The sequence below is a fragment of the Panthera tigris genome, chromosome F2 (assembly GCF_018350195.1).
Source record: "Panthera tigris isolate Pti1 chromosome F2, P.tigris_Pti1_mat1.1, whole genome shotgun sequence".
In the NCBI taxonomy this organism is placed as follows: domain Eukaryota; kingdom Metazoa; phylum Chordata; class Mammalia; order Carnivora; family Felidae; genus Panthera; species Panthera tigris.
Window position 1 is genome coordinate 45,544,183 of NC_056676.1, and position 26,362 is coordinate 45,570,544.

Genomic DNA, 26,362 nt, shown 5'->3' on the forward strand with positions numbered 1-26,362 from the left:
AACGGCCAGGGAAGCAGAGATGCAGGCTGACCGCCGGTAACCAGGCAGTTGGGGCTGCAGCCTGTGGAGGCTGCTGGGGACCGGGAGGGCCGTCACAGGAAGCGGCGTGGGGGAGGGGGACAAGGGGGCCCGTGCGGAAGCAAGTTGGGAAGCCCCAACCCAGGTGTGTGTGTGAGGCTCCCTTAGGGGAGCCCAGCAGCGGGCCAGATGGACTTGAGGCCTGGGGCTATGCCACCCTAAGAACTGAACGAGGCGTGGTCGTCGGGGCGCCGGGGTGCTGAAGGAGACGGGACAGCGGAGCTCCAGGACACACAGGTGTGTCCAAGAAGGGCCAGGGCCAAGGCAGCAATTCTGTGCTGCTGCTCCACAAAGCAGGCACAAGTCTGGTGGCACAGGAGAGGACTGCCACGGAAGTGAGGGGACCGGGAAACAAGTTCACAAACCAGGAAGGAGGTCTCACTCTCTCCCCCGTTTCCACTCCAAGACCTCACGGGTCAGAATTCTGGGCACGAATCTCTTTCCTCCCCCTGCTCTGTACTGTGTGTGGCTCAGCGTTCCCTTTCCCACGGGGCAGATTCCCATCCCTTAAGTACCCTGGGGCACCCCCTGGGCTGCCGCTTAGGCTCTTGGGGCAGTTCTCTGGCCCAGCCTGGCCTGTTCCTGTACTGCATGCTGGCTCCCGACCACACAGAAGTTGCCACGGGATGGAGGCCCAGGCAGGGCACACTGGGTGTCAGGGGTGAGCCCTGACAAGAGCGACACCAGCTTCCTACAGTCTAGCAGCGAGCAGGTGCACCCCGTGGAAAACTGCTCTGTTCCTGCCTCCTCATTCACTGCCTGATCCAAGGGTCTCTAAGAGTTGACCTACGAAACAGACCTGTTTTTCCACTCAGCAAGGGGAGTGCAGGTCAGTGGCAAGCTGGGACCTGCTGGTCCTAACCTGAGGACTGAGTGGCCCCAGGAAAGGACAGCAAACCTGCCTACGGCAGGTCCTGCCCCGTTCTTTATTTTCTTCCTGGTATGGGAGCCTGTGTCTCCCTCGCACCACTGTTTGGGTAAAATTATCTGAGAAGAGGGAAGGCAGCCAACCACAACAACTCTGAGATTTCTCTAGCTTCTTGGATCCTAATCAGTCAGGCTTTAAGCTGGGGCTTGGCACTAGGCGCACATTGCTCTTCGAGTTGATGACTTTCTGGGAATAAACAGAGGTCAGATGTCCAGGCCGACTTTAGATCTGCCAAAATCTTCTGATCCAGTTGACAATAAAGCAGCAGTGATCTGGCTACAGGATTTGGCAAGGGATGCTGTCATTATCTTCAAGTCCTTGGTCCCTAACGAGAAACTTCCAAGGCCCTCGGGAATCTATCGTTATTCCTTAGCTGCTTGGGAAATATCTCGTATCTTAAACTGAAGATCGGAGATTCAGCTTTTGTTGTTAAAACAGTCTCTACTGTCTTCAGTTGTGATCCTTCTCCCTTTGGCTTTTGTTTGAGGAGGGTACTGTGGGGAATTATCATAGCTGGGAAGGAACAGGCCTGCTTCTCTGGGGGTTAATGAGATGATAGCTCGAGTCACCACTCGTAGAAGTTGCCAAGGTTAATTGAGACCATGGGATCACGGAGTTAGAGGCAGAAAAGCACTGATGCTCTGGACACCATGCTCAACACTGGTCTTCCATCGGTACTCGGGGAGAACAGGGGGCTGGATTAAGGGGGAAGAGGCCGGAAGAGATGACTGAGGGCAGGCATAGTGCAGGGCAGCTGTGGAGTTTACCCAGCAGCACCTGGCTGTCCCAGCACAGGACAGAAATGGTGGAGATCCAGTACGCGGTCAGCCCCCAAATTCTTTCTCTGAACCTATCCCACTTTACCTCCCCCAACTCCTCTAAGAAACAGGAAATAACTGCCCCCTCAGTCCTGTGTCCAAACCCTACCCCCTTCCCCACTCACCCCAAAGAAGACCCAAACTTTACAACAAAATGCCCGTTTCTTTTCTGAGACGGCACACCCTTCCGTAGGAGTGCTGTGACCCAGTGTATGCGCCAAACGAGGCGGGGGAATCGCTCGGCAGTGCTGCCTGACACGGGGACTTTTCCTCAGCTGCCGTGCTCACGTCAGTCAGGGCTAGTCACCTGCAAACCGAATCCACAGATGTAAACCTGGGTTAAGAAGCCTACCTGCTGTCTTCCAGGGAAAACTAAGAACAGTATTTTTAGATCTTCATATAAAATGGCTTTTCTGCTTTTTTTGCTTCAGATACTAGGAAACACAGCTCCTTTGAAATTTGGAAGGAATTAATTTGTAGATGACATCACTCAGTATATTGAAATGTGGCAGGATTCAAATATTTTTAAATCAGCATTTGCTTTTCTTGGTTAAATGCAGCCATTTTTAGGGTAATAATTGCTTAATATGCCTGGCACATTATTGAAATCCCTTATGAGAGGCTCAACGTGAGTCAGAAGGTCAATTTATTCCTTGGCCAGGTTCCTTTCACAGCACGGGTTTTCCTGTGCTGCTGTTCAGGAGGAGCAATTAAGACTTTCTGTGTTTTCAAAGCTTTCCAGCTGAATTCTGACCCCATCAAATGATATCATCAGAGCTCTGGCCTTTTCCTGGTGGTACACAGCTTTCATCTGTCAGTGAAACTTTGGGGCCTTTATTTTCTTTCCCAAGCTGCAAAATAGGAGATCCGAACTCTAACGGATGCCCTACTTATTTTTCTGGCAGGCCCTTACTCCTTACCGTCTACTGGCTTTGTACAGCTTTTAAGACACCCTTGGCTGCACTGTTTCTGTGCCCTACACAGAAACACAGAAATTCTTTACTACTACTTTGAGGACTCAAAAGCCCTTGTTAATTCTTACCCGGAGTGATCTTGCCAACATTTGGTAGGTACAGAACCACTGAAAAGGCCAGTGGCTACCTGATTCCCACAGATCAGTAGTTTATACTGGAAACGTCCCAGTCCACGTGATCTACACCCTAGATAGCTACAAAAGCTCAGGGTGGGGAGAATTTATAGATCCAATTGCCTTTGATGGGTGCTTTCTCAGAAAATCTCACTTAAGAACTTAGGTAGTATATCTCAGTTCTCCTATTTGAATTCCACTGAAGATGAGCCAGACTTTTATGAACCATAAATGTACTTTGCATCCTCCCTTTTTTTCCATAAAAATTTCCCCTTCCTCTGCCCAGTTTCCCCCCCCCCCCCCCGACCTCTGGCTTTAAATCCTAGTGTTTATAAAAACAGAAAATGTTACAGTTCAAAAGGTATTTATTTTTTTGATGCTCTGTCCAAAGCCACTGGTTTGAAAGAGGTGCTCTTCTCCAGAATTTTTTCTGTCAAACTTTAGAGGTTTAAGGAGACAGGCAAACAGAACTTTTATTTCAGGATGCGAGTTTAATGTTGATTTATGCGGAGGAAAGACACTCTTCTTTGTTCCTGAGCTGGTTAGTAAAGAGCAGTGACAGATGTTTAATAGTTAATGACTAAAATGTTACCAAATCATCAACTTCAAACATGGGAATTTCACACAACACCAAACGCGTATTCAAAGGAGGTTGTCCTAACAGTCCCATGCAGAGCTTCGTTTGTACTGCTGAAAGCGCAGTGTTATCACTGCCACAGCTCAGAGGAAAAATAAAAAGCACAGCGTTGGATAAAAATGGCTTTATTAGAGGACCTCAAAGCATAATGCACAGATGTATGAGTCAAAAACAGAAGGAATACTTTGGTCATGGGAGTCCCATTATGAAAATTTGGCAACCTTGAGACTTTATTTTTGGATCCTAGGTGGATGGAGCCCGAGAGAGACTGTCAGAACAACAGTACAACAGACTTGTGGACTACATCACAAAGACATCCTGCCACCTGGCCCCCAGCTGCTCTTCCGTGCAGACAGCATGCCCAGTGGTGGCTGTGGAGCCTCTCCCCTCCACGGTGAAAACATACCATTATATGGCCGACCCACATTTTGCTCAAGTCTTCATTAGTAAATTTAACATGGTAAAAAATAAAGCCCTGAGAAAAGGGTTCCCCTGAGTACCCTCTGAGGTATTGATCCCTGCTTGTACAATTTATTTTTGAAAAAGAAACGTAACTAGTTCTGATAGTATCTAAGATGAACACGAGGCCAATACTTTAATTATAGGTAGTTTTTCAGCCTCTTCTAAAATTAATTCCTTTCCCTAAAACTAAAATGCAGTAAATAAAAAACGTGTTCCTTTCCCATTTGGAGACATTGATTAAAAGTCTCTGTTGTCATCTCATCACACATGTATTCCCTTTTGCTCTCTAATAGTATTTGCTAAATTGTTTACTATAATTAAGATCTGTTAACTCTCTGCTCTAAAACAAAATGTGGTCAGGCCTTAGAATGGAGAGACTGGTTAAAACTTCATTCCCAACCGCATCTGTTTCTAGGCTAAAACACTATCTTGGCCTAATATTCTCGTCTGCAAATGTTTGGAATCTTTAAGTGCTTAGGATTTTATTGTTTAACTTGTTAAATTTATTACTTAAATGTGATGCTCTTCTTTAAGTAAAACCTGCTATGTATGTTCCTACTTTAAAGTCTGCATTTTTACTGAAATTTACAAGACATTCTCATGACTGTCCAGCTACACTGTGGAAAAAAATGTCTCTCCAATTCGTTTTAGCAAACCAGCTTAGAGTAAATCCAATGTCCGTCAATGAAAACAGAGCACCCAGAGTGCTCAGACAACTAGGTATTCCCTTTGACACTCTCTTCTGGAAGGGTTTTAACAGGATATTCATACTACCCTGGGATACTGGAGGGGAGTCAAGAACCCCAATGTTACTTAACCTTACCAATGAACCAGTCCAAATAGTTTATTCTGAATTGATCCAATACAAAAATATTCCCAGTGACTGATATTATTTCTGCATTTAAGGATGGATTTTTATCAAGACTCTGGGTTACCAGATATCATCTTTAATAGTAAAAATCTCACTCTGATTAAAACATTTTTACTGACTGTATCCAAATTGGGTCTACAAACTGTTACATACAACTGTGAGATGCTAAAAATTCAATTTCAAACGCCCACTAATTTTTAATTAAATCTCACATGTCATTGGGCACGAGAAGTCACTATGTAGTTGTTTCTGGAAAGTGAGACTATTAATGAACAATTCAGCCTGAATTCGAAAAACTGATTCTTCCACTAGTTTGTTGTGTCACACTCATTTGGGATAGTGACAGCTTTGTCAACCTCAAGAGTAACTATTTTTAAGAATGTAAATATGTATTAATTATTGTATCTTTTATGGTCATTTTGGCATACTACTTCTAAGAACTGTTATATAAATTGTTGAAAATAAAAGGAATCCTTGAATTACTGACCACACACAAATGTGTACTGTCACCAGGTGTTTTTCAAATGCAGGTTTTCACCAATTCCTGGGTTTAATATGGCTCACATTAGGACCCAAGAATTCTGTGGGAGTTAAAACGGTTAAGAAACAGTTTTTGTTATCCTAATAAAGTGCCAATCAGTGGTAAAACTAGCTTAGGCTAAAATAAACTTGATTTTTAAAATTCTCTGTATTACTTTGATCACAAAAAAAGCATTAATACTTAATATAGGGGAGAAAGGTCCTAAGTCACCCCCCCACCACCACAAAAAAAAAAAGTTCCCACTCTCTTATTATTAACAGATATTAATTACCCTAATACAACTTTTTTGGACTAGATCTATATTCCAACTTACATATACATACTGACAGCTCTTTAACAGTGAGTAAAAGAACCTTTATATTTTAATTATCTATTACATCTGGCAATTAATCCAGCAGGGCTACCAAACAGTGACAATGAAGCCCAAGGACATATCTTACAAAAACTGTTCTCTGTCCCTTCTAAGAGCATAAAGAACAGTAGCTTTGTAGACTCCTATAGACCCCCTTACTTCATGACGCAGGACCAAGAAGGGCACCTAGCAGTATTTCAGTGAAATTAACCTCAGAGCAATAAAAAATATCCTAAAACAATGAAACCGTTAAGAAATCTTGAAATCAAGTTACCTTCCTAAGGTTCATAAATACACACAGTTAAAATCTCTTAATTCTGATGCAAGCACACTGAAGTATCAATAAGAATAAATGAGCAAAGACTTACTGTCCACAGTATCTGTTAGTTTATTTATCAAGACAAACTATTCCATAACCCGATATTCATGTTTCATACTTCTGGAACACAGGTCAGTGACAAACTTCCATGGAACTCAACCCAAAGAAATTCTGTGGAAAAAACACAGTGGCTTAGTTAATGACAAGCATTCTCTGCTAACACCTCACCACCCTTAAGGTCACATAAGGTCTACTCCTGCTACTGGAACCTACACTTGGCTCACTCACCTTTTGCCCAGGAGAAACCATTGCAGGCAGCCTGGGCTCCAGGTTCACTCTCTGCCAAGGTCCCTGACCATCCTAACCAGTTTTGGGTATATGACAGCTTACTCTGACTTCTTTCCATTCACCAAATTCTGCCTTTTTCCTCCCTCTCAAGTCCACCCTCCTCCATTCCCTTCTCACATCCACATACTGTTCTGAAAAGCAGCAGCCAGTCTGTTCTAAAGAGTATTTCTATCCTTGTCTCCAAATCTTTTTTTCTTACTGGTTTTTAAACACAATCAGCTTCTCATTAACAAAAAAAAAAAAAAAAAAAAGGTAAAACTAACAAGTATTTAAAAATTAGCCTGTTAACATCTGATTATGAAATGCATACGCACTGTGGTAACTGTGAAAATGTCAAAGTTATAAGAAAACCAGCACTTAAGATGCAATACAGAACCATTAATATTTTCTTGATCTTTTTATTTTTACCTTCAGTCTTTTTTCTTCCCTGTGTAATTTTTACTAAACATAAAACACCCTTGGAGCACCTGGATGGCACAGTTAAGCATCCAACTCTTGGTTTCGGCTCAGGTCATGATCTCACAGTTGGTGAGTTTCAGCCCTGCATCAGGCTGTGTGCTGAAATTGTGGAGCCTGCTTGTGATTCTCTTTCTCCCCATCTCTCTCTGCCCCTCTCCCACTCACACTGTGTCTCAAACTTAAAAAAAAAAAAACATACCCTTTATATAAAATATTTTCTATTATATAGTAATCTCGTGTTACTTTGTGAATAGCATTTCTAATGGACATAATATAGTCCATAGTATGAGAAAAATCATAATTCCTTATCGATTTTCCAATCTTTAGAAATAAAGTTCTTCTTATTTTTTCTATTGTAAGTTATATGGTAGATACTTCATACATACATCCAACTGATTTCAGATAGTTCCTTTAAGATAAACAACTACAGGGGTGCCTGGGTCGCTCAGCTGAGTAAGCGTCAGACTCTTGATTTCAGCTCAGGTCATGATCTCACAGTTTGTGAAATCAAGCCCTGTGAAGGGCTCTGCACTGAATTCTCTCTCTCCTCTCTCTCTGCCCTTCCCCCACTCTCTCTCTCTCAAAAAATAAACTTAAAAATTATCTACAGCAACCAACACTAATAAAACAAGAAAAACACACAAAACGGCAGGAAATATCATGGACTTCTTTTCCTCGCTCTTGCCCCACCCCATCCTTGGTGCAGCACAATGTGCTCAGGAGGAAACTGACAATTCCTGGCTCCTCCCTCAGGACAGATGGTAAAGAATAAAAATCGCTTACAACATTCTGACTTGTTTGAGAGCTTCCCAAGGGACTTTTCTCTAACTTGCCTATCTCAGAACACCAGAACTGTGTGGCATACTTGAGATATCAGACTGCAAGCTGCTAAAAGTTGTGGTGGGTCCCAGGACACAAGAGCTACAGAGGACCTTCAGACTCACAGGCACCTATGGGCAAGAGACTATGGGCAGAGGAATAAAACAGAACAGCCAACGCTCTATACAGGAAACAGGATGAGACTCTTAGAGAAATTAACACTTAAAAAGCAACTGAGTATATACAAGAACTGGAACAAAAATGCATGCGTACACGCACACACACACACACTCAAGAAAGATGTATCTGCAGAAAAAGTGAGACAACCTTGAGGCTTTGTGCCGGGTTGTTTAGTGAAGATCTTCCCCTGCATGGAGGTAATCCACAAAGATGGGGAGGGAGTGGCTATTATTCAAATGCCCTAATTTCAACAAAAGACATACAAAGAAAGGGAAATATGGTCTATTCAAAAGACAAAATAAATTTTCAAAAACTGACACTAAAGAATTACTAGCCTCTAACTAAAAAGACTTTAAAACAACAGTCTTAAATACTGCTCAATGAGCTAAAGGAGAACTTGGACAACTAAATGAAATCAGGAAAATGATATACAAACAAAATATCAACAGAAAAATTGTTTAAAAAAATCAAAATTATGGTCCACAAAAACACAGTAACTGAACTGAAAAAAATCTCTAAGGGGTTTAACAGCAGACTCAGACAAAAGAATCAGCAAACTTGAAGAAAGTTCATTTGAATTATTGAGTCTGGGAGGAGCACAAAGGAAAGAAAATGAACAACAAAGCTTACGGGACCTGTGGGACATCATCACAAACATCAATATATGCATTATGGAACTCCCTGAAAAGCAAAGAGCAAAAGGCTTATTTATAGAAATAATGGCCAAAAACTTCCCAAATTTGAGGCAAGAAACGAATATACAAACACAAGAAGTTACTTGGAAGTAGGATAAATTCAAAGAAGCCCACATCAAGACACTATAATCACACTCTCAAAATCCAAAGACAATGGATCTTCAAGGCAGCAAGAGAAAATCGATTCATCACCTACATCACCTCTGTAAGATTATCAGTGGATTTTTCAGCAGAAACCTTGCAGGTCAGAAGGCTGTCAGATGATATACTTAAAGTGCTCACAATAAAGTCAACCAAAAAACAGTATCTAGCAAAACTGTCCTTCAAAAATGAGGATGAAATTAAGACACTCCTTGATAAACAAAAAAGCTAAAGTATCAGGAGTTCCTCACTAGACTTGCAATGGGAGTTCTCCAAGTTGAAACAAAAGTATACTAAAGAGTAACTTGAAGCCATGTGAAAATATAAAGTTCTCTGGTAAAAGTAAATATATAGACAAATATAAACCAGCATCACTGTAATTGTTTCAGAACTCTTAAGTTTGTAGGATTTAAAAAACAAAAAGCATTAAAAAACTATAAATCTATGTTAATGAGTATGCTATATATAATCTGTGACTAATAAAGTGGGGGAGGAGAGTTGTTAAAGAGTAAAATTTTTTTTTTTTTTTTAATATATGAAATTTACTGTCAAATTGGTTTCCATACAACACCCAGTGCTCATCCCAAAAGGTGCCCTCCTCAATACCCATCACCCACCCTGCCCTCCCTCTCACCCTGCCCTCCCTCCCACCCCCCATCAACCCTCAGTTTGTTCTCAGTTTTTAACAGTCTCTACTGCTTTGGAAGAGTAAAATTTTTATTTGCAATTGAAAATATCAGTCTGAAGTAGATTGTTGTCATTTTTTTTTTCAAATATATTTACTGGGGTGCCTGAGTGGCTCATTCGGTTAAGCGTCCGACTTTGACTTGGGTCATGATCTCATGGGTGTGGGTTCGAGCCCCGCATCAGGCTCTGTGCTGACAGCTTAGAGCCTGGAGCCTGCTTCTGTCACTCTTCCCCCTCCCACTTGCACTCTGTCTTGGTCTCTCTCTCTCAAAAATAAACATTAAAAAAAAAATTTCATTTATTTATTTTGAGAGAAAGACCAAAAGCATGCATGAGCAAGGGAGTGGCAGAGAGGGAAGAAGAGAGAAAATCCCAAGCAGGCTCCACACTGCCCGCACAGAGCCCAACACAAGGCTCAAACCCATGAACTGTGAGATGATGACCTGAGCCAAAATCAATAACCGGAATCTTAGCTGACTGAGCCACTCAGGTGCCCCAGATTATTGTAATTTTAGCATGTCCTAGAAAATACCAAAGGTAACCACAAAGAAAATATCTATAGAATTTACACAAAAGGAAAACGAAAAGGGAATCAAAACATGTCACTACAAAGAAAAAAAAAAAACAAAAAAAAACTAAATGCAAACGCATTGAGAGGAAAGGAAGGACAAAAAAGCTGTTCTACAGAAACAATAAAATGGCAAAAGTCTTTCCCTATCGGTAATCATCCTAAATATAAATGGTTTAAACTTCCCAAATGATACATAGTGGCAGAATAAATAAAAAACAGGATCCAATCATATGCTGTCTACAGGAGATTCACTTTAAATCTAAGGACACCACACAGTTCTAAAGTGAAAGGATAGAAAAAGATATTCCATACAAAATAATAATCAAGAGAACAAGAGTGGCTGTACTATCATCACACAAAACTTTAAGTCAAAAGTTACAAGGGACAAAAACATTATATAAAGAAGGGTCAATTTACCAAGAAGACAGAACAATTACATATGCACCAAACACCAGACCTTTCAAATATATAAAGCAAAACACTAACAGGTTGATGGGAGAAACAGCTTCATAGTAATGAATATCCCACTTTCAGTACAGTAGTCCCCGCCCCTTATCCACTGGGGACACATTCCAAGACCTCCACTGGCTACATTCTAAAACCTGCAGTGGATGCCTGAAAACATGGATAGTACTGAAACCTGTACATACTATGCTTTTTCCTAGATATACATGCCTATGACAGTTTAAATTATAAATTAAGCACAGTAAGAGACTACCAAAATAGGACTTTCCTAATTGTTAACAGTAGACTGTAAAAAAATTTATTTAACTGTGGTCTCTCTCAAAATATCTTACTGTACCATACTCATCCTTCTTGTGATGTAAGATGATAAAACACCTACCGGATGAGGTAAAGGGAGATGAATGACATAGGAACTGTGGCGTAGCATTAAGCTACTACTGACCTTCTGACAATATTTCAGGAGCAGGATCATCTAAAGGACCACAGTTGGGGCGCCTGGGTGGCGCAGTCGGTTAAGCGTCCGACTTCAGCCAGGTCACGATCTCGCGGTCCGTGAGTTCGAGCCCCGCGTCAGGCTCTGGGCTGATGGCTCGGAGCCTGGAGCCTGTTTCCGATTCTGTGTCTCCCTCTCTCTCTCTGCCCCTCCCCCGTTCATGCTCTGTCTCTCTCTGTCCCAAAAATAAATAAAAAACGTTGAAAAAAAAATTTAAAAAAAAAAAAAAAGGACCACAGTTAACCCACAGGTAACTGAAATGGCCGAAAGTAAAACCATGGATAAATAAATGGGAACTACTGTAATGGCTAAAGAACTAGACACAAGATTATTAAGACAAGAGGACCTGAACAACACTACACACCAGGTGGACCTGACAGGTACAGAACAGAACATGCTACCTAACACCACCACAAAACACAATTTTCTCAAGTGCAGACCCTGTCCAGGATAGACCATATGTTAAACCACAAAACAAGACTTAATAGATTTAAAAGGCTGAAATTATACAAACTGTCTTTTCTGATCACAATGGACTGAAACTAGAAATGAATCCAAGAAGGAAAATTAAAAAACCCCACAAAAATGCTGAAATTAAACATGTTCTTTTTTTAATTTTTTTTTTAATGTTTATTTATTTTTGAGAGAGACAGAAGGCAAGTGGGTTAGGGGCAGGGAGACAGGGAGACACAGAATCGGAAGCAGGCTCCAGGCTCTGAGCTGTCAGCACAGAGCCCAATGCGGGGCTCGAACTCATGAACTGTGAGATCATGACCTGAGCCGAAGTCAGACGTAAGCTGAAGTCGGATGCTCAACCGACTGAGCCACCCACACACCCCTAAACGTGTTCTTTTTAACAACCAATGGGTCAAAGAGATCACAAGGAAAATCTTGAAAGATTTCAAATCAACGACCTAAGTTTAACACCTTAAAAACCTAGAAAAACTAAACTCAAGGCTAGAAAGGAAACAGTAAAAATTATAATAATATAGAATAGAAAAATAAGATAAATCAACAAAATCAAAAGCCAGTTATTTGCAAAGATCAACAATACTGGCAAACCTTTAGGCTAAGAAAAAAAAAAAAAAGGGAGAAGACCCAGATAACTAAAAACAGAAATGAAAGGGAACATTACAACTGATTTCACAGAAATAAAAAGGATTGTAAAACAATGCTATAAACAACTCCGTTGACAAATTAGACAACTTACATGAAACACATTAATTCCTAAAATATAAATCAGGAAGAAACAGATAATATTAAACAGACCCATAACTAGTAAGGACCTTCTAATAAAGAAAAATCCAGAATCAGATGGCTTCACAGGTGAATTCTATCAAACCCTTAAAGAATTTACACCAGTCCTCCTCAAGCTCCTCCCAAGAGGAAGAGGAAGAAGAGGAGGAGGAGAAGGGTGGTGGTGGTGGTGGTGGTTTTAACATCTTAAACATTTCTGGGAGGGGAGAGACTGACCCCTACTATGTTTTCCTAACCATTTCCTATGTTTCCTCTTGTGAAAACATGATTGATAATTTCATTAAATATAAAACATTCTAGAAGGCCAGCATTACCCCAACACCAAAGCCAGACAAATATATAATACAAGAAAACTACAGAATATCCCTGATGAATATAGATGCAAAACCCTTAACAAAATACTAGCAAATAGAATTCAACAACTCATTAGAAGGATTTTACAACACGAGGAAGTGGAATTTATTCTTGATGATTCAACACACTACAATCAATGTAATATACCACAGAAGTAAACAAAAACCACACATCATCTGAATGGAGAAATCTCAACTGAAAAATCTGATACCTTTTCATGATAAATACACTCAACAAAATACCTAGTAATAAATCTAACCAAGGAGGTCAAAGACCTACACTCTAAAAACTAAGACACTGATGAAAGAAATTGAATGGTAAGATATACCATACTAATGGATTCAAGACTTAATAAACATTGTTAAAATGTCCATACTGCCCAAAGCAGTCTAGAGATTCAATGTAATCTCTATCAAAATGCCAAGAGCATTTTTCACAGAACTAGAGCAAATAATCGTAAAATGTATGTAGAACCACAAAGACCCCGAATAACCAAAGCAATCTTGAGAAAGAACAAAGCTAGAGTTACCAATTCCAAATTTCAAAATATCTTACACAGCAACAGTAATCAAAACAGTATAGTACTGGCACAAAAACAGACACACAGATCAATGGAACAGAGTAGAGCCCAGAAATAAATCCACACTCATATGGTCAATTAATCTACATGACAAAGGAGGCAAGAACATATGGGGGAAAACACAATCTCTTCAATAAATGGTGCTGGGAAAACTGGACCACTTTCTTATACCATACACAAAAATAAATTCAAAATGGATTAAAGACCTAAATGTGAGACCTGAAACCATAAAAGTCCTAGAAGAAAGCATAGAAAGTAATCTCTTGGATGTCAGCCTTAGCAACATATTTATGGACATGTCTCCTCAGAGAAGGGAAACAAAACCGAAAATAAACTATTTGGACTATACCAAAATACAAAGCTTTTGCACAGCAAAAGAAAGAATCAACAAAATGAAAAGGCAACCTACTGAGTGGAAGAAGATATCTGTACACTAAGTATCTGATAAGGGGTTAATATCCAAAACATATAAAAAACGTGTACAATACCAAAAAACCCCCAAATAATCCAATTAAAAATAGACAGAAGACCTGAACATTTTTTCCAAAGACATACAAGGCCAACAGATAAGTGAAAAGATTTCAGTATCACTAATCATTAGGGAAATGCAAAACAAAACCACAATGAGATATCACTTCACACCAGTCAGAATGCTAGTATCAAAAAAATGGGGGACAACAAGTGTTAGCAAGGATGTGGAGAAAAGGAAACTCTGGTACACTGTTGGTGGGAATGTAAACTGGTGCAACCACTGTGGAAAATAGTACAGAGATTTTTCAAAAAGTTAAAAATTGAATTACCATATGATCCAGTAATTCCACTACTGGGTGTACACACACACACACACACACACACACACACACACACACACTTCTTACTCAGCCATAAAACAGAATGCGATCTTGCCAACTGCAACAATATGAATGAATCTACAGGATATTATGCTAAGGGAAGCAAGTCAGGAAACAAACACACAGAAGCAGATGTAAGGGGGGAGGGTAATAGGGAGATGGGTAAAACAAGTGAAAGGTTTTAAGAGGTACAAACTTCCACTTACAAAACAAGTCATGCAAATGAAAACAGTACAGGGAAACAAATAATAAATCAGGAACAAATACAAACTACCACAACATAATAAAAGCCATATATGGAAAGGCCACAGCTAATATCATACTTACTGGTCAAAGCCTGAAAGCTTTTTCTCTAAGATCAAGAAAAAGATAAGGATGCCTATTCTTACCACTTCTATTCAGTAAAGAACTGGAAGGGCTAGCCAAAGCAAGTAAGCAAGAGAAAAGAAAGAAGACATCCAAACTATAAGGAAAAAGTAAAACTATCTGTTTGCAGATGACCTGGTCCTATATGTAGAAAACCCTAAAGATTCCACAGGGGGGAAAAAAAAAAAAAAAAAAAGAAAAAGATACTTAGAATAAACTAACTGAGCAAAGTTGCAGGATACAAAATCAACACACAACAGTCAGTTGTGTTTCTATCTACTAGCAATGAATAATCATAAAAACATTAAGAAAACAATTGCAATTACAAAAGCATCCAAAAAAATAAAATACACAGGAATACTTAACCAAAAATGCAAAAGACCTATATACTGAAACTACAAAACACTGCTGAAAAAAAATTACAGATACAAATAAATGGAAAGGCATCTCATGTTCATGAAGTGGAATACTTATAATTGCTAAGACGTCCAAAGTGAGCTACAGATGTAATGCAATCCCTACCTCAACAGCATTTTTGCACAAGTAGAAAAATCCACCCTAAAACTCAGAGAGACTATAAAAGCACCCTGAATAACCAAAACAATCTCTAATTTCAAAACTTACTATAAAACTACAGTAATTAAAATAGTGTGGTACTGACGTAAATATAAACCAATGCAACAGAACAGAGCCTAAAATAAACCCTCACATATACAGTCCAAAAATTACCAACAAAGGTACCAAGACCATCCACTTGGGAAAGGACCGTCTTCTCAACAAACACTATTGGGAAACTGAATAGTCACAAAAAATAAAGAAGTTGGACCCCTTTCTTATCTCAAAATTAACTCAAATGAATCAAAGACCTAAAGGTAAAAGCTAAAACTATAAAACCTGTAAGAAAACATTAGAGAAGCTTCAAGACATTGGAACTTATAAGAAAATGTGACAGGGGCACCTGCGTGGCTCAGTCGGTTAAGTGTCCGACTTTGGTTCAGGTCATGATCTTGCAGTTCATGGGTTCAAGCCCTGCACTGGGCTCTGTCCTGACAGCTCAGAGCCTGGAGCCTGCTTTGGATTCTGTGTCTCCCTCTCTCTCTGCCCCACCCCATTTGCACTCTGTCTCTCAAAAATGAATAAACAGTAAAAAAAAAAAAAAAAAAAAAAAAAAAAAATTTAAAAAAAAGAAAAAAGAAAACATAACAGAAGCTTCATGACATTGGATTTGGCAGATTTCTTGGATAGGACACCAAAAGCACAGGCAACAAAAATAAAAATTACATAAATTAGACCCCATCAAAATTTTAAATGTCTGTGCAAAGAACACAATCAACAAAGTGAAAAGCAATCTTTAGAATGGGAGAAAATACTTTCAAATCATGTATCTGACAAGAGTTTGAAGAACTACAACTCAACAACAATAAACCCCAATCTGATTAAAATGGGGGAAGAACCTGATTAGCCATTTCTACAAAGAGGACATACAAATGGTCAACAAGCATAAAAAAAGATGCTCAACATCATTAACCATTAGGGAAATAAACATGAAAATCAAAATCCAGTACCACCTCACATCCATTAGAATGGCTACTATGGGCAGGGGGGGCGGGGGTTGGGGGACACAGAAAACAAGTACTGGCAAGGTATGCACTGAAACTGAAACCCTCCTGCACTGTCGACTGAGTATAAAATGGTGCAGCTGCCATATTAAACGGTATAGTGGTTCCTTACAATAAAGATGGAACTACTATATGATCCAACAACTCTACTTCTGGGTACCTACTCCAAAGTATCAAAAAGAGGGAATTTAAAGGGATATTTACATACATCACAGCAACATTATTTACAATCATCAGAAGGTGGAAGCAATCCAAATGTCCACCAAAGGTGAATGAAAAAGCAAAATGTGGTATATACATACCATGGGATGTTATTTAGCCTTAAAGAGGAAAGAAATTCTGACACATACCAAAACGGATGAATTTTGGGGACATTATATTAAGTAAAATAAGCCAATCACAAAAAGACAAATACTGTATGTTTCCACTTAAATAAAGTACCTAGAGTAGTCAAATTCAGAGACAGTAAGTAGAGTGGTGGTTGCCAGGGAATGGGGGGAATGGAGAGTAGTTCAATGGGTAATTGTGCAAGATGAAGAGTTCTGGAGATTGGTTGTACAACAATGTGAAGGTACTTAACAATCTGTATTTTACCACAATTTAAAAAAAATTTTAAACAGTAACTTCAAACAGCTATATTACCTTTACATTCCAAAATCACTTTGCACTCTGAAAGATACCAGCCTTCTTCATCTCCTCAAAATCTTTCATGGAATCATAATTTCTGTAGAAATCTGCATACGCCTTCTTCCTTGGTTCGGCCACAGCAAACTAAAAAGTAACATATCCCATTAGGGCTTATTTTTTAAATCATTAGAAACAATATCCAAAGACAACACAAATCATAATGTTTGTGTTCGTTCACCTTTAACTTGAACTCTATTTCGTAAGACAAAGGTTGGAAGCACTGACACAGATGGAAAGGAAGAGCCTCATGGAAACTACTCAGCAAGAGGGCCCTTCCTTGCTTGGGGACAGATTACTCCTCTTTTGTTGGGTGTGAGTGTGTACACTGGTAAGAGCCAAAGGAAGATACCCAGAAAGCTAAAAGGTTTTAGGGAGAAGACAGCTGCCTTCCCTCCAGCAAAACCCAAATATCCCCACAGCTGACACATGCTAAAATATTCTGATTCAATTTAAATTACATTAATTTCAAAGGAGTCAGATCAATTCAGTACCCACCTGCCTCTAAAAGGCACAAGAAGCTTTCTATCTGGTAAGAACAGTTCCAGGTAATTTACACTTCAACATCATTTAAGCCCTTAGAATAGATACTAAACTGTTTTACAGATGAGGTATTGGAACTCAGAATTTAAGTAACCTGATTAGTCTAGGAAGAAGCACTTGTTGGTAGATGGGTCAGCCAGGATTCAAACCCAGGTCTTTCATTTGGCAAAGGTTTTATTTTCCACAAAACACTACCTAGTGGATTTCAATGCATGGGTTATATAATACAAAATCAAATCCCATCCTGCATAAAAAAAGAACCAGTAAAAATTCGTAAAGTGCCAAACTACATCCATTAAGGTATTGCAGAAATACACAGAATCATGACACTTGGTATGAATATGGTAAGAGCCCTTTAGTTGACAAGTTTGACTGCCTCACCTCCTATCTAAATTCCCAACTATTTTCTTCCAGGGAGACCAAGAGGCAGGAGCCCCAATGCAACCCTCTGAATGCCAGCCCATTACCCAGAAGATAACTGAGCATTTCTTGTTAGAACAAGAAAAATATTTTTCCTTTTAAAAACATGGTATGCGGGGCGCCTGGGTGGCTCAGTCGGTTGGGCGGCCGACTTCGGCTCAGGTCATGATCTCGCAGTCCGTTGAGTTCGAGCCCTGTGTCAGGCTCTGTGCTGACAGCTCAGAGTCTGGAGCCTGTTTCAGATTCTGTGTCTCCCTCTCTCTGACCCTCCCCCGTTCATGCTTTGTCTCTCTCTGTCTCAAAAATAAATAAACATTAAAAAAAAAAAAATTAAAAAAAAAAAAAAAAAAACATGGTATGCTAGGGGCGCATGGGTGGCTCAGGTGGTTGAGCGTCCAACTTTGGCTCAGGTCGTGATGGCATGGCTGGTGAGTTCAAGTCCCGCATCAGGCTCTGTGCTGACACCTCAGAGCCTGGAGCCTCCTTCAGATTCTGTGTCTCCCTCTCTCTCTACCCCTCCCCTGCTCGCACTCTGTCTTTCTCTCTCAAAAATAAACATTAAAAAAAAATTTTTTTAATGTATAAATAAAAATAAAAACATTGTACACTAAGGCAGACAAAAATAAAGTAAAAGGCTCAGTGAACCCAAAAAATAACAGCAAATGGGTGTTACAGCTCTACCTAAATTGTTTTGTTTTGTTACACTTGAACTAGACTCTTTTTAGGTCAAAAATCTGGTAGTCAAAAAAAAACTATTAATTTAGATCCACTACACCATGAGTTACTTGAAAGCCATAAAATCTGTATCTGAGGCCTCACACAAAACAAACTAATACCTGAAAATTTAGAACAAGCCTAATTTATATAACAGTAATTGCTCTACCTACAGGGGAAAATCCCTTCAGGATAAGTCTTGTCTCAAAATCTAACCCATATTCATGAATTTTGGCTTAGCAGATTAACTTAACCAAAAATGATTTACTGGTGGGCAACTTCATGTAAAAAGCATAGAAGCTGATTAAAATTGTGAGTATAAGTCAAACTAAGAATGAAGGCCAAATCAACAAAGCAATCTACACTAACTGGACAGGGGAAATCAAGGAAGCGAGCATCTACCAAGAGAATCAAGTTTACACCTGCCTTAATTCTTTAATAAGAATTTGGATTCCTCAGTGCTTTGGGAACTTTCCATCCAATCAAACACTAACTGTACACAAACACTGACTAATCTACCAAGCAAACTTTAAAACTTTTCATTCAGAATAGATGGGCCATGGGTCTGCCATGGTCCCAGCTCTTAATTTAGTAGAAGAGACACAACCTAAAGCAAGTACTATTTAAAATACAATGTGCCCAGGGGCACCTGGGTGGCTCAGTCGGTTGAGTGTCTGACTTCAGCTCAGGTCATGATCTGGCGGTCTGTGAGTTCAAGGCCCACGTCAGGCTCTGTGCTGACAGCTCGGAGCCTGGAGATGCCTCAGATTCTGTGTCTCCCTCTCTCTCTGCCCCTCCCCTGCTCATGCTCCAGCTCTCTCTCTCTCCGTCAAAAATAAATAAACATTAAAAAAAAAATTTAAAAAAAATACAATGTGCCCAATACTGTAAAAAACAGTCTGGTACCAAGTGACTGAGAACCTAGCAAAGCACAACCAACGCATCTGGAGGAAAAGGCTGCAATTCCATAAAGGAACATTTGAGAATCTTGAGGATAAACTGGAATTTGCCACGCGGTGAGATGAAGACATTACTGTTGTATACAAACTCATGGGGGAAAGCAGAATTGGGTAACAGCAACTACTTACAAAGGGCTGGAGAACAGGGTGTAGTAGGACTGCTGGAAAGAGGATGAAAAGGCAGAAAGGACTAATCAGAAAGTATCTTAAAATCAAAACTAAGTTTCAGCAAATCATCCTTGATCCATTAGTAAGCAATGAAATCAATTTAGAAGATTGCAGCCAGTAGTTAATATATTTACTACAGAGCAAAAATTTGAAAGCCACTGCACACTGGGCATTCAGGAACCCAATGACACAACGGATCTATTCTGGGTTTTTTTTTTTTCTTTAAGTTTATTTACTTATTTTGAGAGACAGCAAGCAATGCAAGCAGTTGAGGGTGAGAGAGAGGGGGAGAGAATTCCAAGCACTAACAGTGTGGAGCCCGACATGGGGCTCAAACTGTGAGATCATGACCTGAGCCGAAACCAAGCGTCAGACACTTGGTTAACCAACTGAGCCACCCATGCACCCCAAACAGATCTATTCTAGAAGCCAAGGTTCAAAGCGGCAAGAATCCACACAAGTTACAAAGGCCTCAAGTTTGATAGTAACAATTAGGACACGGAGAGTGAAGAAATGAGTCCCCCAAATTTCTCTTCTTACCCCTACTTCATTTACTCATCCATCCATCCTTTTCCCACATTTATTTCATGCCCACTATATGCCAGGTAGAAAAGATCTCATGGAGCAAAGAGTTTATTTTTTTGTGCTTGTCTCTTCAAAGGGGCCCAAAGCAAAGACCTCTTAGTGTTTTTCCTCAAGCTGTTCTCCCTCCCCTTAGCACTTCAAATTCACCCTTTCAAGGCACAAATTCTACCTTCTCTTTCAAAGAGCTATGATCCACATTGTGACCCACAATATCCTCCTCTCCCACTGAAACAAAGACATCAATCAACTATCAGACTACAGATCCCTAGTACATGGAGGACAGGGTCCTTTCTCTCCCACCTTTATTCTTCCAAACTGTATATAAGCTGCTCCAGAACAGCTCTGGGAAATGAAATGTTCTTTCATTGTTACTGTCTTGCAAGAATACCTAATTTTTGGGGCGCCTGGGTGGCGCAGTCAGTTAAGCGTCTGACTTCAGCCAGGTCACGATCTCGCAGTCCGTGAGTTCGAGCCCCGCGTCAGGCTCTGGGCTGATGGCTCGGAGCCTGGAGCCTGTTTCCGATTCTGTGTCTCCCTCTCTCTCTGCCCCTCCCCCGTTCATGCTCTGTCTCTCTCTGTCCCAAAAATAAATAAATAAATAAATAAAAGTTGGAAAAAAAAAAAAGAATACCTAATTTTTTCACCTCCCCCGACTTGACTCTAACTTCTTTAAAGACACATATTTAGAGGTATATACACTTAGTATACTCCGAAGCACCTGGAACTCTATACAATCTACCACTGTACTGAATTTTAGATACTACATCTTATTCAACAGATACTTTTAAGCATCTATTTGTGGGTCAGCCAACTGACAATGGGGTGCCACTATAAACAAAAAAAGCACCCTGCTCTAATGAGGCTCACAATATACTAAAAAATACTAGAACTAAACACTAAAATTATTAAGTACAAAGCGTCGCAAAGCTTTAATTTTCTCATGGGCCACTATGACACATGGTCATAAACACATGTAATACCATAAACATTTTTACAGAAAAAAGTTGTAAATGTGATGTGGAGACTTAGAGAAATATATAGCATATAGAGTATGTTGGGAAAAAGGTGGCATCGGAAACACCAGGAATCTCTCCCAACCTATACAACTGCACTAGCACAATGTGTCTAGTGTAACTTTCCTGAAACTTTGGATCTCTTGAAGGCATACAACAGGCAGGTGGCCACTGTTGTTGCCCCCCCCTCTGCCCCCGCAAGACTCTTTTTCACCTGAGCAATTTCCAGGGTACCTAAAAGGATAGAGCACCTTTCCCCCTGCCCCTTCATTTTTCTCTTTTTCAGAACCAGACATTAAAGACTAGGACATTCAAAGCCTTCTACATATATAATTCTCAGAGAAACTGCAGAATGGATTAAAAATGACCCAACTAGGGGTGCATGGGTGGCTCAGTCAGTTAAGCATCCACCTTCAGCTCAGGCCATGATCTCACAAACCATGGGTTCAAGCCCCACGATGGGCTCTGTGCTGACAAGTCAGAGCCTAAAGCATGCTTCATATTCTGTGTCTCCCTCTCTCTCTGCCCCTCCCCTGCTCCTGCTGTCTCTCAAAAATGAATAAACGTAAAAAAAAAATGACCCAAATATATATGCTATCTACAACAGACTCATTTCAGATCCAAAGACACAAATAGATTGAAAGGCAAAGGGTGAAAAGAGATGTACTATGTCAACAGTAACCAAAGAGAGTGGCTATACTAATATCAGACAAGGTAGACTTCAAATCAAAAAAATTACAAGAGACAAAGGACTTTATATATTCATAAAAGTTTCAATAAGGCAAGAACTTATAACAATTAGAAACATTTACTCACCCAGTAACACCAGCAAAATATATAAAGCAAAAACTGACAGAAATGAAGAGAAAAATATTTCTCCAATAACAGTTAAGACTTTACTAGCCCAATCTCAATAATAGATAAAACCAGACCTAAGTAAGGAAACAGAGGACTTAACTCATGAAACCAACCCGATCTAACACCTATACAAAGAATACTCCACCCAACAACAGAAAACACATTCTTCTCAATTTCACATAGGGTATTTTCCAGGATAGACTAAATAGGCCACAAATTAAGTGTCAACAGATTTAAAAAGATAGATATACAAAGTATGTTCTCTGATCACAATGAGATGAAATTAAAATCAGTAACAGAAGGAAAACTGGAAAATTCACAAAACTATAAAGTTTAAGCAACAAACATTTAAACAACCAATGGATCAAAGAAGAAATCAGGAATGAAATTAGAAAAGATTTAGAGACAAATGAAAATGAAAGCACAACACACCAAAACTTATGGGATACAGTGAAAGCAGAGCTAAGGGGGGGAAATTTTTAGCTATAAACACACATATTAAAAAACAAGAGAGATCTCAAATCAACAACCTAACATTATAACTTACGGAACTAGGAAAAAGAACAAAATAAACCAAAAGCTAGAAGGAAGGAAATAATAAAGATTAGAGCAGAGATCAACAAAACAGAGACTAGGAAAACAAAAAAGAAAAATCAACGAGGCCAAAAAACTGGTTCTTCAAAACCATAAATAAAATTGACAATCCTTTAGCAAGATGGGCAAAGAAAAAAAGAGGGAAGATTCAAATTACTAACATCAGAAATGAATACTACAGATTCTACAGAAATAAAAAGGATAATAAGAGAATAGTATGAACGACTGTATACCAACAGACTGGATAACCTATATGAAATGGATAAATTCCTATAAACACAAAACCTACCAAAACTAAATTACAAAGAAAGAAAAAATCTGAATAGAACTATAACTATTAAGGATATTGAATCAGTAATCAAAAATCTCCCAACAAAGAAAAGCCTGGACCTGATGACTTCACTGGTCAATTCTACAAAAAAAACCTAAAGAATACCAATCCTTCTGAATCTTTCCAAGCAACTGAAGTAGAGGAACACTAACTCACTTTATGAGACCAGCATTATACTGATACCAAAGCCAGACAAAACACAGAAAACTACAGGCCAATATCCTCCACGAACACTGATGCAAAAATCCTTGACACGATACTAGCAAGTTGAATTCAGCAACATATTAAAAAGACTGTACGCCATTACCAAGTGAGGTGTATTCCTGGAATGCATGGATGGTTCAACATACAAAATCAATGTAATACACATTAAAAGAATAAAAGGGAAAAAAACCACAATAATCTCAATGCAGACAACGCATTTGACAAAGTCAATACCCTTTCATGATGAAAAAAAGAACACCCCATCTAGGAACAGAATGAAATTACCTCCACATAACCCATAAGATGTCCACTGTTGTACTTCTATTCAACACAGTACTCTAAGTTCTAGGCAGAACAATTAGGCAAGAAAGAGAAATAAAAGGCATCCAAATGAGAAAGGAAGAAGCAAAATCATCTGTCTACAGATGATGTATGTAGAAAACCCTAAAAATTCCACACAGAAAAAAAACTCGTTAGATAACAGCAAAGCTAGCAGGATGTAAAATGTAAGATGGTGCCACAGAAAACAGCATGGTGGTTGTTTAAAAAATTACACACAGGGGGCACCTGGGTGGCTCAGTCGGTTGGGCGTCCGACTTCGGCTCAGGTCATGATCTCACGGTCTGTGAGTTCGAGCCCCGCGTCCGGCTCTGTGCTGACAGCTCAGAGCCTGGAGCCTGTTTCAGATTCTGTGTCTCCCTCTCTCTCTGACCCTCCCCCGTTCATGCTGTCTCTCCTTGTCTCACAAATAAATAAACACTAAAAAAAAAAATTAAAAAAAAAAATTACACACAGAATTACCAAATGATCTATCAATTCCACTTCTGGATATATACTGAAAAAAATTAAAAGCAGGGTCTCAAAGAGATACCTGTAACCCATGTTCATAGAAGCATTATTCACAATAGCTAAAACATGGAAGCAACCCAAGTGTCCATCAAAGGTGAATGAATAAGCAAACTGTGGTACCAACATACCACAGAATGTTATTTGGCCTTAAAAAGAAAGGAAATTCTGACACACGCTATGACAAGGATGAAACTTGAGGATATTACGCTAAGTGAAATAAGCCAGTTACAAAAAGACAAAATAATGTAGGATTCCATTTACATGAGGTACCTAGAGCAGTCAAATTAAGACACAGAAAGAAGAACTGTTCCATGGGCTGGGAGTGGGGAAGGGATGGGTTTACTGTCAAATGGGTATAGTTTCAGTTTTACAAGATGAAACAGTTATGGAGGTGAATGGTAGCAATGGTCATACAACATTATCAATGTATTTAATACCACTGAATTGTACACATAAAAATGGCTACATTTTGTGTACTCTACCACAATACAAAAAAATTATTTAGAAAAACCCAAAGGGCATAATGTTAAAATTCACAGGAGACGGAGCGTTAAAATGCAGTTCTGTGGCAACAAATCCATTAAGGTTACCAAACAGAACTACTGCCTTCCTGACATCCCTCTGCTTTAATAAAATTATATCCTTGTGTTATGGACTGAACTGTGTCTTCCAAAACTCATGCGTTGAAATCTTAAACCTCTAATACCTCAGAATGTAACCAGATTTAGAGATGGGTCTTTAAAGAGGTAAATTAAAATGAGGTTTGTAGGGTGAGTCCCAATCCAATATGACTAGCATCCTTGCAAGAAGCAATTCAAACAAAAACACGGTAGCACTGAGAACCATGTGAAGACAAAGGGAGAAACTCACCTACAAGCCAAGGAGAGAGGCTTCAAAAGAAATCCACCTTGCAGTCACACTGATCTTGGATCTCCAGCCTCCAGAACACTAAATAAACTTGTTGTTTAAGCCACCCAATTTGTTGTACTTTGGCAGCCCTTAAAAACTAATACTGCTTCCTTTAAAGTTGAAGAACAAGCTATCTAGAGAATATGAGGTATTTTCCTGCCGCACTGAGGTAAGGGGAGGAAAGGGGAGGGGAGCACATTAAAGAGGGAGTTTCTTTAAAAGCCTCAGAACTTCTTATGAAAATAAAATACATTTTCAAATTTAAAACATATTTTCTGGACCATAGGCACAAAGTAGAAATCAAACATACAAACCTTATAGAAAGCTGCAACCCCCAGGGATACAGCGAACGCTCCGACAATATGAAATCGCAGACGCCTGGCCAGAAGGCCTCGCATCTGAGGTTTCGCCAAAGCACCGGAAGTCATGGTAGTTATTCTCCTTCAAAGATAAAATAATAATAAAAACAACTCTGAGAACATAAAAAGATATCTAAGGGATCCTCACAATAACGCACTTTAATACCAAGAGGGGCACAGGCATGGTCTCTCCCAAAAAGCCTAAGGTGTTTAAAAGCTTAGTCTGCTTCATGGTCGCACACTAAACGACGACCCGAAACAAACCAGATCACTGCGGCCCAACAACAGAAAGCAGGGAGTATAAACTACAAACAAAATTATCTCGACCCCAGGAAAGATAAGCAGTGGCTCTAAACTAACAAGTGCAAACGCATTTAGAGCGTTTACTCTCGTGCGAACTATCAGCTCATAATTCCCACTTCTTTGACGAGAAAACTGGGGCACACGAAGAAGACTTTTCCAAGGTCACGCGGTGAAAGATTTAAACTCGGGCAGGAGCCCAGCCGTGACCTCCAGGGCCCACCCAGTGACCGCGGCGCGGCCCCACAGACCTTCCGCCAAGGCGGCCGGGGCGCTGGGAGGCTGCCGGACGCCCACCTTCCACCCCCCTCCCCGTTCCACCAGGCACGGCAACCCTTTTCCAGCTTCCCGAGAGTGGAATCACCAACGTTACCACGCAGCGAGCACCGACCTCGCGCCGACGCAGCTGGCTGTTTCCTCTACGTAGCCCCTTAGCCTCAAGACCGCCTGAGGAAGAAACCGCCCCTCCCTTTGCACAGGTGAAAACGCTGGGGCCAAATGAAATGACCTAACCAAGGTCACACTAACTGGAGGAAAAACCACAGCAGAGACCAGGTCCGGGCCGGCCGCCTTCGAAGCCCAGCTGCCTCCTCCAGACCCCCGCAGCCCAGTCGGCCCCCGGGGGCGCTGGCGGTCAGCCCGCGCGACCCTCCAGAGGCCGCGGCGGGGGCGTGCAGGGGTCGAGCCAGCGAGAAGTTAGAAGCTCCTGACCGCAGAGATGCGAGCGCAACTCAACTCCAGGGCAGAGCGAGAGCAGGCAACGGGATGCGGCAGTTATGAGAGCTCAGACAACAACACTCACCTCAACACCAACCTTAAACCCAACGTCCTTCCTAACTGATACAGAAATGGACGGCGGTCCAGCTGAGCGCAGGCGCAGAAGCAGCGGAGAGG

At 40.3% G+C, this 26,362-nt stretch overlaps 2 protein-coding genes across 5 annotated transcripts in view; one reads left to right on the forward strand and one right to left on the reverse strand.

The window, feature by feature from the left end:
* Nucleotides 1-5,432, forward strand: part of VPS13B (vacuolar protein sorting 13 homolog B) — a 798,280-nt gene extending 792,848 nt beyond the window's left edge. For all 3 annotated transcript variants that reach the window (XM_042972776.1, XM_007073303.3, XM_042972777.1), the window contains one exon: nucleotides 3,796-5,432. In XM_042972776.1, the coding sequence (XP_042828710.1) occupies nucleotides 3,796-4,044 (249 nt within the window). In that variant the 3' untranslated portion in view covers nucleotides 4,045-5,432. The remainder of the gene's footprint in view (nucleotides 1-3,795) is intronic.
* Nucleotides 5,433-6,138: 706 nt separating this feature from the next.
* Nucleotides 6,139-26,361, reverse strand: LOC102964462 (cytochrome c oxidase subunit 6C). 2 transcript variants are annotated; one of them, XM_007073304.2, is made up of 4 exons: nucleotides 26,271-26,361; nucleotides 25,124-25,250; nucleotides 16,621-16,749; nucleotides 6,139-6,264 (listed from the first exon to the last, which is right to left on the reverse strand). In XM_007073304.2, the coding sequence occupies exons 2-3, from the start codon at nucleotides 25,235-25,237 to the stop codon at nucleotides 16,636-16,638; spliced, it is 228 nt and encodes a 75-aa protein (XP_007073366.1). In that variant the 5' UTR covers nucleotides 25,238-25,250; nucleotides 26,271-26,361; the 3' UTR covers nucleotides 6,139-6,264; nucleotides 16,621-16,635. The 2 variants fall into 2 exon arrangements, with proteins under 2 accessions (XP_007073366.1, XP_042828733.1); XM_042972799.1 differs by lacking the exon at nucleotides 26,271-26,361 and adding an exon at nucleotides 25,720-25,789.
* Between the last annotated feature and the right edge of the window lies 1 nt (nucleotide 26,362).

Bases quoted from the DNA above. Each gene is read 5' to 3' on its own strand.
- LOC102964462 (XM_007073304.2), bottom strand. From the start codon at position 25,237: ATGACTTCCGGTGCTTTGGCGAAACCTCAGATGCGAGGCCTTCTGGCC. The intron at 16,750-25,123 runs GTTTGTATGTTT...GTTACTTTTTAG, and splicing joins GGGTTGCAGCTTTCTATAAG to TTTGCTGTGGCCGAACCAAG.